The sequence below is a fragment of the Cheilinus undulatus genome, linkage group 2, assembly GCF_018320785.1.
Source record: "Cheilinus undulatus linkage group 2, ASM1832078v1, whole genome shotgun sequence".
Taxonomy (NCBI): Eukaryota; Metazoa; Chordata; class Actinopteri; order Labriformes; family Labridae; genus Cheilinus; species Cheilinus undulatus.
In genome coordinates this window covers 19,613,006-19,626,127 of record NC_054866.1, presented here as the reverse complement: position 1 = coordinate 19,626,127, position 13,122 = coordinate 19,613,006, and the positions used below count along the sequence as shown (strand labels likewise).

Here is a 13,122-nt window from a genome sequence, read left to right as displayed (position 1 = left end):
GAGAGGAGGATTTTTTTCTCTTTCTTTCTTTCTTTCTTTCTTTTGAAATTTGTTACTGCTTTTGGTCTTGTTCATCTTTCTGACTCCGTATTAAACTTAGTCCAATTTCTTCTTAGTCTTGTCCAGACATTTTCTTCTTCTAAATCAGTCTCCTTCTGTTATTCAGTGTTATACCACTATTCTCTCAATATCAATTTTTTGTCTTTTTTTGTCTTTTTTGTCTTTTTATTAACAAGCTCCCAGGTTTGTTGTTTAAATGTGCTGTTATCAAGACATACTGATCTGAGTGATGACACTGAGGAATAAATAAGGTCAGTCCATAATGATGATAATAAAACTTAATTATTAGACAGAGGCTGAAGTTATGTATTGCATCAAGTAAAACTCCAGTGAAAGTTAGCCAAAGAACAACTGAGGTCTTTAATTCGAACAGTGCATTGAAAAAATGTGTATTTTTTTTTGGCAAGAAAAATGTTTTACATCATGATCAAACTCTTTAATACCTTCTGACTAACCAGAAGGAAATAAACCTCAGAAAGCTCTGGAGTTGTTGCTTGACTGCTGTTGACTCGATTGCTTGTTTGTGTTATAGTTAAAGTAGATGTTTTGTTTGAATTATGTAAGTGTTATATTTCACTGAAACAATCACCTGGACTGAGAATGTACATATGAAGACACCTGTAACCAATCAGGTTCACAGAAATCACAAGCGATGTCCTGTTTGGCCAATCCTCAGGGAAGAGATAGTCTTGAGTCAGCTGCTGAATCTTGGCTGACATTTTGCTCCTTCTGTGTCGAGTTTCCATCATTGATTGACTGAGATTTTTATTTTGAACATGTTAACAAATAAAAGTTTTTACACTAATGCAAAAAGGATAAAGAATACATAAGTGAACATAAACAACACTTCAACAACATATTTATTAGAGAGCAAACCATTTATGTGTTTAATAAGGAGAAAGAAAGTTCTCCAACCCCTGAAATTTCTCAAAGTGTTTATTGTTTTAAAATGTATTATGTAAGCAGTCATAAGAAACTGGCACTGCAGTACTATCCACTGAATATGTTCATGTCAGCTTCAGCTCAGTGTTGAGAGGAGAGATTCTCCAGTGCATCTCTGTCCACATTTACACATGACAATGCTCCACAGGCATACAGCAATAGTGTTTTCTTTTTTCTTTTGGGGCTTTTTGCCTTTATTGGATAGGACAGCTGAAGAGAGACAGAAAACATGGGAAAAGAGCGTGGGGGAAAACATCAAGAGACTGGAAACTGATCCCACAACTACCGGTTGAGGACTGCAGTCCCAGGACAGGGGTGCCTGCTCTACCTACTGTGCTAAACCAGCACCTGAGTAATAGTGCTTCATGACAAAATATGTAAGGCCTATCATTCAAAAACTAGAAATAAAAAATGCTTCTGATTTAGCCCAGCTGTGTGCAGGTGGAAATGGAGTTATGTATTTGTGGGGAAAGTTTTAAATCAGAATTTTCATTATTAGAAGAGTTTATATAGCTTTAAATCTCTGCAATATATGTGAGATGTTATATAAGGTGAATTTTGTGTTTTTGGTTTTGTGTGTGCATTTTTGAAAAAACAGGACATTGTTTCAGGATCTGTTTATGTTATAATAAGTCACCTGAGTCATCTGAGACACACTTTCATGGGGCTGTCACACTTTTTCAATCAGTGAATCAATCTTTGATTGTACAGTGACAAATCACAACATGATATTACTAGAACCTTTATAAAGATAGCAGGTGTCCACACAAAAACAGCAACAACAATGAATTAGATACATTTAAGGCCATACATTTATCTTAATGTTATTTTCTCTTATAGGACTACAATATCAGTAATAATGGTTAGAATCTGTTTAGTATTAGAGCTATTAAACTAAGCATTATTAACAAAGATAAGATCATTTGTTGACAAATACCATTTCCTAGTAAGCTGTAGTTTCCCCAAAAGCAATGGTTTAAAGGTGTTATTGTGATGAGGGAAACAGAAATCTGCATTTATTGCGCCACCATGGGAGCATGACTGTGTGTGTAGGTGGAGTCTGTTATCAAGGCTTTCAGTGTTTGAGGCGGTCTGAATGAAGCTGCTGGTCACAGCTAGTAATGTTCCCTGTAAACTGATCCTGGAGTAGCCTGCATGCTGAGCTCAGTCTGTGTTTGTGTGTCTGCAGCGTGTCGGACATCTGAAACGCTTTGGATCACATCAGTGACCGATTATTCTGCAGAGAATTTACACAGAAAATCCACTTGATGCTCGTTTACTTAACCTCAGGTGAGTTTACTGTTTAATAACTGTAACTTTTATTTTATACATTGAATACAAAACATTTTAAATGAAATGAAATAAAAGGCAGATGTTGCTAAAATGTTTGATGACAATTGCTGAATACAGAAGGAGCATGTTATTCTAGAGTTAAAAGCAAATCAGCCTCAAAAACAGATCAAGGATCATTCTTCACCTCTTTACTGCCTTAACTAAGCCTTCAATTTAAACAGCCTAATGATGAGGTCTGCTGTGATATCAGGATTTTAAACTTCGACAACAAACAATTTGTATATCTGTTTTACTACAAACAAAAATACAACTCAGAAGCACTCAAAACTGGGCACTTTCAGATATCAACAATTGCAGGCAATGCTCTGGTACAGAAATATTGCCAATGTTTTTGTTCAATGCTGACTGTGTGCAGGAGTTTGCAGTTTCAATGGATTCATTCTTCTCCTCTGACACACTTTTCTTCTAAAATGGACGTTTTCTTAGCTTTCTTGCTATTCTTGATCATTAACAAAGCTGAGATTGAACAGTCTAAAACTGTGTCAATTACAGAGTTTGCTTTCCTGGGGAGTTCAAAAGTAGGAGGGACACTTTTTTAAAGATGAAATTAGACATTATATCACCTGCAGCAGCTAGCTGCAGCCAGAATGGCCAAACAGTGTGATGGCAGATGACCTGCTTGAGACAGTGTGCAAGTGATGTGTACAGCCACAGCCACTGATGAATATGGCTACAGGGGTCCTTACTACACCTTGGTTCTTCACTTCCTACAGGACACAACCGGCCTCCCCTCTTAGTGCAGGAATAGCTCCCCTTCTTACCTGTCTTTCCTACAGGTATCACTAAAGGTTGCACACATCACCCTCCTGTGTCAACCATGTCCTGGGCACTCTGTCCCATGAGGGCTTTCATATAAAACAGCAGTATTTCAGTTACAGATGATTTATAGAACTATATTAATGCATTCACAACAATAAGAGCATTGTTAAACCAGTTTCATTACAAACATCATGGTTTAAGATCAGGAACTGTTCTGCTTTAAGAGAATCTGAGAAAACATAAGATGTGTCTTTGTTATTGAAGAATTATACTGATATTAAAACAGCACAGTAAAAAAAACAGATGTAAAATCAGCATCATCATAAGATGTTAATTGATGTAGAGTACAATACAGTAACGACAAAGATAAAAAATCAAAACAGAATTGTACCCATAGATATTCCTTGAGGAATCCCATATTCGATGAGTCTGTAATACACAAGCTCCAGGGATTAAAAAAACACGTATAGTTTCTATCATAAAGAAACACTTATTTCTAACCTTTTTAGATCATTATCCTGTGATTATGTCTGCAGCTCCAGAGACTCGTCCTGCAACGGTCTGCATGGAGAGACAAGCAGTGAGACGGGCCAGAGAGGCCTTCCTGAGTGGGAGGACTCGACCGCTGGAGTTTAGACTGCAGCAGCTTCACGCCCTGCAGAGGATGATCAAAGAAAAAGAGCAGGAGATCTGCACCGCTCTCAAACAGGACATCAACAGGGTGAATGCAGATACAGCCCTCTGCAACACTGAAATGTACCGGTGCATCTAAAAACATATTAGACTTATTCATTTCTTGATTCAGTAAGGGAAACTTTCATACATTCTAGATTCATTACACATAAAGTTAGAAAATGCCATCCTTTTGTTTTATAATCTTAACGATTTAGACTAATATCAAATATCCAGTACCTCAAAATATTACTTTGTTACACAAAACTGATTAAAAATGATTCAGTATTGACCACTTGAAACGTTTGTTCACTTATACGACCAGTGCTTAGATAGGGCACCTTTTCTTGAATTCCTGCATCAGTGCAGCATGGTAGGAATGGAGGCCATCAGCCTGTGGCACTGCTGAGGTACAATGGCAGCCTAGGTTGCTTTGATTGCAGCCTTCAGCTCATCTGAATTGTTGGGTGGAGTGTCTCTCATCTTCCTCTTGATAAAACCCCGTTGAACCCTGAGGGGCTCAGGTCAGGTGAGTTGGCTGATCAGTCAAGCACCGCCTCTAGTCCAGTCCTTGTGAAGCTCCACTTAGTTCTAGAATCGGCTTTGTCTCATGACTGTGGTCATCCCGGTTGCTTTTACACCTTTTCCAACAAAACTTTCCTTTTCCAGACAACTTTTCAAGAATATGCACAGAATATGAAACACAATGACAAACATGATAAAGCACTCTGCTAACAGATAGACATTTTACTAATGACTTTCTGTGGCTTATCCTCCTTATGGAGGGTGTCAGTGATTGTCCTTTGCTTTGCTTGTGTTTTGGGTTAAATAGGGCTATGTGAGTCTATGCGAAACTACACATTATGCCAGTGGAATTGTTAGACTTATAGTGTTACATGCACATCAGTGTAGAAAGCAGTTCTCCATGTCCTTCCCTTCAAAACAAAAACAAAAACAAAAACAAAAACAAAAAAAAAAAAACAAAGATGCCACTGTGGTGAGCACCAACATGTTGTACTGGTGACATACTTCTGTCAAGAGGGCTGTCAATCAAGACATTACACTCCTTTTTACATAATTACATCAAATCTGCACAGAAAAATGAAAGCCTAGACATACATCAGCATTCTAAGAGCTAAAGACCTCATTTTCTCTTCTTTTAGTGTGAAATTTTTCACATATTCAGTGTTCACCAGTCTTATTTTCAGAACCCTGAAGTGTTAAGATACAGGTAGTAGGTTGGATCCTCTAGAAAATACCTTTTATATAATTTTTTCAGAATCTGTAGCTTGTTTTTATTGAGAGACATCAAATATGTATCAGATTTATAGATAGGAATGGCCAGGTTGTGAGAAAAAGCCAGGTGCAGGAATTTATGCATTCAAGTTCAAGGCAAGAGACACAGAAGACATCCTTTTTTTCTGATTTAAAGAGGACCAAGAGTAGAACCTCGTAGAACATCTTTACTAATGTTAAGATGCCTTGACTTTTAATAACTGGAAACTCTAGTCTATTCTGTGTTAAAGAGAAGGGATAGTCTTAAAAACATTTAAAGGACTGAGTAACATGCATTAGGTAGGGAAATGAAAAATACAGAGCAGCATTTATTATTCTCTGTAGCTTTAATAATACTTGTAGGCACAGATAATGTAGATATTTATGCTCTATGGATCAATATATTTGGACTTGTCTGGATGTAAAATGTATTTTAACTCCAGACAGAGTTTACTGGGAACTTTCAAGTGCACAAGAGTCAGTCAACCCCTGTAGCTGAGATGTTATAATTCAGCACATTCACGCTATTCAACAAATCTCTACACCTTTTGTGTGACCTTGCAATTGTAACAATTTTTATGAATGCTCTGCTGTGACAAAGCAGACATAAAATTAAACCTTTGGCAACAGAATACCATTTGTTCTCATAACATCATAAGCATTTTCAACCTCTCACAGCTATTCTTTTGGTTAGAACCTCCCAAAAATGCAAACACATAGAAATAGATAATTTAGCAAGTTGCTGATCAACCACCTACACCATGGAGCTTATTAATATAGCTTCAATGTTATCTTACAACTCTGTGAGCCTTAATTAGTCAACAAATGATCAATATTGTCACAAAGTAGTTTATTGATTTAGAGAAGAGATTCTCACAAATAGATTGCATAAATAGATAGTACTTCTTCTGCGCAAAAAATAACGTGATCTAAAACAGTGTCATCTGCATATCATGACAGTATGCTGTACTTTCTTACAGAGTCAGTATGACACACCACTCCTGGAGCTGATTGGCATTGAGAATGAGATCAAGCTAGCGATAAAGAAGCTGGCGGAGTGGGCGGCTCCTCGGTCAGTGGAAAAGAGCCTGTTCACTATAAAAGATGAGGTTTATGTCCAACTGGAGCCACTAGGAGTGGTGCTCATTATCGGAGCATGGAACTACCCCTGGTCCGTTACACTGCAGCCACTGGTTGGAGCTATCGCTGCTGGTAAGAAACCACAAAGTCACAAGTACATCAATGATTCCTCATAGTGAAGCTGATGCCAAAAGCCAGAGAGCAGAGTTATCCTGTAGAAGCTGACATTCCATCCATTATCTGCAGTGCATATCCCGTTCGGGGTCGTGGGGGGCTGGAGCCTATCCCAGCTGTCATTGAGCGGTACACCCTGGACTGGTTGCCAGTCAATCGCAGGGCTGACAGGGAGAGATAAACAACCAGCCACACTCCAACTCACACCTATAGGCAATTTAGAGTTACCTATTAAACTAACAAACATGTTTTTGGAGAGGAAACTGGAGTATGTTGAGAGCCCATGAATGCATGTGGAGAACATACAAACTCCTCACACCAATGCCCTGTCCAACCAGGATTTGGACCAGGAACCATCTTGCAGTGAGGCAACAGTGCGAACAGTGCATAGACGTGTAATCTTGAAGATTAATGATGGATTTACAAGCCTGTTTTTGCAAACTCGTGCCATGACAACATGAAAAACCTGAAGGCAGAATTTTCAAAATAGTCTAACAGATAAAAATATAAATCCGAAACTTTCCAATAAAACCGAGGATTCTAAGTTTATTTGTTCTAAAATAACATATGACATGACCTTGTAAAGTAATTTTGGGTGCCACATTTAATTACAGGAGAAATTAAATAATCAGTGTGAAATATGGCCCATGCCAAGGATAGGTGAAACAGTCTATCTGGTTTCACGTTAATTCCATGATGCACATGCATGTTTTTTTAGTGGTATCTAATAAACCTCTGCCCTGGCTGCAGCTGGTTAGAGCTTTGCTGGGGAGTATTTGAGGTATCCACAAACCTTACAAATACAAGGAATGAAAAAAGCAAATCTCCACAATCTTATAAAATGGCCAACCCTATGGTTACTGTTCCCTTGTGCCCTTATTTTTTTTCCGCTTGATATTAGCTTAAATTATAAAAAAATAGTTACAATCCTAATTACAGTCCAAACTGCAGAGGATCAGAGGAAGATGATTATTCAAACACAATATGAAATGAAAAACTCCATCCAGATGTTGTAAGACTATCTCAGGTCAAAAGCTGCTGGTCTGTAGGTGTCATTGACAGAGAAATCTCCTGTTGTCAGCATCAGTTAGACAGCTTGGTCAGCCCTGCATTCTCAGCCTCCTACCAGTCCGTTCTGCGTCACTCGGTGATCTCACTCCATTCACAGGAACCTGTGTTCTCTCTCTCTCTCCCTCCGTACAGGCAACGCAGCTGTGGTGAAGCCATCAGAGCTCAGCGAGTGCTCGTCCCTCCTCCTCCGGGCTCTGCTTCCACGCTATCTAGACAAGGTCTGAACACCGGAGCTATTGTTTAAAGAAAAAGCTGCAGTAACGTCAAAGCCTTGCACCAACACATCACAGTGAACTGTGGATATGTTGGTCTCTAAAGCTAAAGGGAGTTATTGCATCAGCTGGGCATATTCATCTGAAACGCTAACTGTAAAAGGGTGATTTAAGCCAGGGCCTATTTTGACCTGGTGTGTCTCAATACATACTCATTTGTACAAAATGTTTTAGCAAGATTTTAAGGCCATTTTTGCACCTGAGTCCCTCCTTCTGACAAAATCGATCAAAACTATGATTGTTTGACAGGTCTAAAGACTTTCCCATCAGATTTTCCAGTGGTGTGGGATGTATTCAGAGTGATCAGATCTGCATCGATGAATGCCATGTCCACATCAGTTTCAAACTGTAAAAGTTAAACATCTTTGTTAATAATGTTTAGATATCCTGTTGTTTGGGGAGGGCCCTGAGGACAGACAAGGGCACACTTTTGGATTGTCATGTGAACAAAATTATGGCCAACTGTGAAGCGAGCTGACTGAAGACCGAAGAAAAGTAACTGTTACTCCCCCAGCTCATGCCATAACAGCCCATGTTCATGCCGCCTCCATGAATTTTTTGGATTGCTTTTTCCTCCACATTAGTTAACTCTAAAGTTGTGTTTGGCTATGAGTGATTTAGTGAATGATTTAGTTTTTAGAGAGAAGTGGTGAAAGGTTGACTGTTTGGTGTGTTTTTTGAAGCTCTATGGAAACAAAAATGTCTAATTTATAGTTTGCTATTGTATTTGGGCTTTCTCATATTTTCAGTATTTGTTGAGTTGGAACTGTGTGAGCCAGGCTTCAGCTGAATGCCAGAGAATGAGCTGAAATGGTTGTAATATCAAACTGGAGTGCAAATTTGTTTGCTTTTTTTAAGTCACTGACAGTCTTGCCTTTTCCTATCATTCTAATGTCTTTATTTTTTCATACAAATAACGCAAAAAAATTGTTTGATGATTACAAATGTCTGCAAAAGAAGAAAAATATCATAGTTGCGAAGTTTCTTGAAAGGAGAAGCTCTTTATGGAAATTACTTGGATATTTCACTGCTATCAGGATAAAATTACATCTCATTTTAAGTCACTTCTGAAAATTTTATTACTTTGTCAACAGAAATTTTTATTCTAGAAATTTTGTTTACTATGTCAGTTAATGAAAGTGTTTTAAACATTTTAGCTCTCTTTATTTAGTTTGATTTCTTTAATGATAGATCAGACGCTAGTATTCCCTTGAAGCCATCTCTGGTTGTGTGTTTCTCCACTACAGACTGAAGCAATCTTTTAAAGCAATTCCACATCTTATGCATGCTTTTATTACCTATTACCACTGGTTCTTTGTTCTTTTATTGTTGTATGTTTGATACTTTTTAGAATATGATGGATGAATGTGCTTATGGTTTTTTGTTTTGTTTTGTTTTGTTTTGTTTTTAACCAGGATTTGTACCCAGTGGTGACAGGTGGCGTGTCAGAGACTCAAGAGCTGCTGAGACAGAGGTTCGATCACATCTTCTACACAGGAAACAGCACAGTTGGCAAAGTGGTGATGGAGGCAGCAGCTCGTCACCTCACACCAGTGACCCTGGAGCTAGGAGGGAAGAGCCCGTGCTACATTGACAAGGACTGTGAGATCATGGTCGCCTGCCGGTAACGCACAAACCAGAGTCACACATACATCAGTACAGCTGAATCACATGCTGTTTCTGAGGTCTCATGATGATGCTAACTGCTGTGTCCTTACTATGTGACCTGTTGATATTTTCTACTTAGACCAACCAATAGTAGCTTATTCACTTGTATTTAGAGAAGAAACAATATCTACCAACATCCAAGAAATTTTGATGGTGTCTTGGGTGGGAAAAATCCAATGTCTGGCGCTTGGCTCTCTGCCCTTATACATTTTGGCCCTTGGGAAAAAGTAATTGGGGAACCCTGCCCTAGGTTCTACAACTCAAAATGTCTTCCTTTGGCATGGAGTTCAGTGAAGATTCTGCTTTTGATGATGAAAACCAAAACAAAATCATATCAGCTCCTCTAGATGCAAAGATGTATCTGAGTTCACACTGAAGTTTGTCTTTGCAGTCGTATCACGTGGGGGAAGTTTGTGAACTGCGGTCAGACGTGCATCGCTCCAGACTACATCCTGTGTGAGCCGTGCATCCAAGGACGGGTGGTGGAGTGCATCCGACAAACTCTGCTGGTACCACCTCAGATCTACCTACCTAAAAATTAACCAAAACTAAAGATACACAGCCTGAAGATTATCCAACACTTTCTGATCCATCCCAGGAATTTTACGGCGCTGATCCCAAATGCTCACCAGACTATGGACGAATCATCAACCAGCGTCATTTCATCAGAATCATGGGTCTGATGGAGGGTTACACTCCTGTGATTGGAGGACAGAGTGACGCCTCACAGCGATACATCGGTACGAGGAAGTAAAAAAGTAGAAATACTTGCTAACTGTGCTGAGGAGAGTTCTAAAGACAGTGCACTCAATCACAGATAGCCCGGTTCAGACCATGTTTAGATTTTAATTTTAAATTATGTATTCACAGCCACGAGGCTGAAGTACTTTTTCAGTCTTTAAGGAAATTCAATTCTTTTGTTTAACAGAGCTGTGATCAAGAGATCTGATTGGTTATCAGATAGAGATCTTCCCAGGACGATCTTCCAGTCCTGGTGTTACAGTTTAATGAGTGGCCTTTTTTTTTGGTGACATTTAGCTGAAGGTGTCTGTTAATGTTGTTACATTGATTGTTGAAATTAGGAAAGATCCCTGCAATTTTTTTTTTATGAGTAAGTCAAAATATGCCCTAAGATAAAGTATATTAATGTAAAACTCACACAAACACGGCCATGGAAGCACTTAGCTGAAAGTCACCAGTTAACAGGGTCTCTTGTTGAACAGGTACACTGATATTGTTTCCATTTAATTTTTCATGAATCTTTGTCCACTTCTAAAACAGAAATTATTCACTTAAGGCTGTTTAACAGACATGTTTGTGACTGTGTAGTGACAATAACTATGTTCAGATGTAGATAAACTCGATCTAACAGCTCTTCATAACTTTAGCCAATGTTGTTCATGCTGTCACATCCACATCCCCTCTGCCTCTACAGTCCTACCAGTAATGCTTCTACTGCATCTTATTTCTGAGGACTTTCCGGCTTTATCCTGAACATAATCTGCTTCAGGGCAGGTTATGTTCAGGATAAGTTCTTAAGTTTGTTCATGTTTCATATTTCCTGAACTTGAAACTGTGTAGAAGCCCCTGTCCAGCTCAGCTCCTTTTTTACTGGCTTTATTGCAAAGTCAGCAAGCAATGATCAGGAACTTCTGACTTTCTGAGAGGGGTCTGGCTGCAGACCATAGATCTTAGACGGACCCATCTCAGAGACTGTTAATCTGAGAAGCTGCATCTGTCAGAACAGATACACATGCTTAGACTTTCAAAATAAATCAGTTAGTTTAGGGTCAGGATTAAAGTAAGATTTAGGAAAGCAAGGTAAAAGTAAAAAAACCTGCAAAACATTTCTTAGAGCCAAGAAAACAGTCTGCTTACAGGAAAAACTCTGGTCCTGCATGATAACACTCTAACGTAGCTTATGTAGCTCAGTTACCTGTGTAAGCTTTGTAGCTATCATAGCTAACGCTCACGACACCCATGGCAATATATATTAGTGGTGCTACAAAGCTAACATCAGCTACATGGCTATTTTAGCAGTAGCTCATTTGCTAAAGCTCACATTGCTAAGGCTAACTTAGCTACATTGGCTAACTATGAAGCTAGCATAACTATGTTAGCTTTTGCTAAGCTAACAAAGCAAAAGTCAGCCGTTTACAACATGTCTACACATAATTCAGTTCTGTATTGACCTTGATTTCTGTTTATTCATGAAAATGTCACTTAGTCTGTAATATCTGCAGCATAGTTATTTCATGAATGTGACTGCCAGAATTTGTTTATGAATAAAATTAATTAAAAGAAAATGGAAATATTTTGTACCAGAAAATTAAAGCACATTTGCTCTGATAGAGACGACATCTCACATGAACGGTCTGTGAGAGGGGCCTTGTGAGATCCTACAGCTAGAAAGTCTTAACTTTTTTGATCAAACACCCTAGTCTGTCCAATAACATGGTAGTTGAATGGGAAGTGACTTAATTAACATATTTATAGTGTGAAAATCTTAATTTATTTATTTTCTGATAATCTCCATGCAGCCCCTACAGTGCTGAAGGATGTGCCCCCTCATTCCAGGCTGATGCAGGAGGAGATATTCGGCCCCCTGCTGCCCATCGTCACTGTGAGTGACATGGACGATGCCATCCGCTTCATCAATGAGAGAGAAAAACCTCTGGCTCTCTACATCTTCTGCAAGGACAAGAAGGTGAGAGGATGCAGCAGCAGGAAGGATGGGATTCTCACATGTTGTCTGTTTCTTTTCAAAACCCATCTCTTTTGTTTCTTTTAGGCGATAAAAAGGATGATCGAGGAGACAACAAGTGGAGGAGTGACGGCCAATGATGTCTTGATGCACTACACGCTGAACTCGCTCCCGTTTGGTGGAGTTGGTAAGAATCAAAATGCATGATTTGTTTTTGCATTTTCACACATGCACAAAATGCCCCCAAAATTTTGAGGTGAGCTGCTTATCTGAACACCATCGGACAGATTATCATCCTGACTATCTGGACAACTTCCAGATAGCCTTCTAGTAAGATTTCTGTGTAAAGTCAGGGGGAGTCAATACGTGAATACAGAAATATCCAGAGAAACTCAGGCTGAGCAGCTGGGGGTTGGTGATGTTTATACCCTGAATGACTGGTTTGAGCTTCATAGAAATAGTGAAGCTGCTACATTTTCCCACTCCCCATAATGTTCATGTCCACTCTTTGTTAATGCTATAAAATGACCAGTTATACATAGCATTGATATAAAGATAAATAAATCATCATAGCATTTGACTGTAGGACTGTCCACCATGTTGCATATGGTGCAAGCATTCTGCAGCATCCTGTTTATGCCATGTTGCTTCCTTTCTGAGCGCTGACTTCCAGGTTTTGTATTTGATCCCCTCCAGGTCAGAGTGGTATGGGCCGTTACCATGGCAAACACACCTTTGACCAACTGAGCCACCAGAGGGCGTGTCTGGTCCGCTCTCTGGATATGGAGAACGTCAACCTGTCTCGTTACCCGCCTCAGGACCGCCGGCGGGCCCGCAGGGCGCGAATGGCACTCAGGTCCCCGCTGATAGACATGTCAAAGAGGACGTTCATCTGGGCTGTCACCGCCACCGTCATCGGCTTTGGCCTCTTTGTCACCCTGATGGTCATCCTCCTTATTGCTGCAGGACTCAACTGCACCTGCTGGTACTGGAGAGGCATCTACAACTACTTCTGGTGAAATATCTGTAAACTCTGATCACAAAACAAGTGCTTCTTAGTGTTTATGTTCAAAACATGTTTTTATTTTGCTA

The 13,122-nt window shown here is 39.4% G+C and overlaps 1 protein-coding gene across 1 annotated transcript; it reads left to right on the top strand.

Moving 5' to 3' along the window:
• The first annotated feature begins 2,160 nt into the window (after positions 1-2,160).
• Positions 2,161-13,122, top strand: LOC121522990 (aldehyde dehydrogenase, dimeric NADP-preferring-like). Its single transcript, XM_041807704.1, has 10 exons — positions 2,161-2,292; positions 3,651-3,835; positions 6,042-6,273; positions 7,519-7,604; positions 9,074-9,282; positions 9,718-9,835; positions 9,925-10,066; positions 11,867-12,033; positions 12,118-12,217; positions 12,727-13,122. Exons 1-10 carry the CDS (start codon positions 2,271-2,273, stop codon positions 13,047-13,049), a joined length of 1,584 nt encoding a protein of 527 aa, XP_041663638.1. The 5' UTR covers positions 2,161-2,270; the 3' UTR covers positions 13,050-13,122.

What these genes read in the sequence shown, in the direction of transcription:
- LOC121522990 (XM_041807704.1), top strand. Translation starts at nt 2,271, where the DNA reads ATGCTCGTTTACTTAACCTCAG. An exon ending in GCTCGTTTACTTAACCTCAG is followed by an intron (nt 2,293 to 3,650) that starts GTGAGTTTACTG and finishes TTATGTCTGCAG; the next exon opens with CTCCAGAGACTCGTCCTGCA. An exon ending in TTCCACGCTATCTAGACAAG is followed by an intron (nt 7,605 to 9,073) that starts GTCTGAACACCG and finishes GTTTTTAACCAG; the next exon opens with GATTTGTACCCAGTGGTGAC.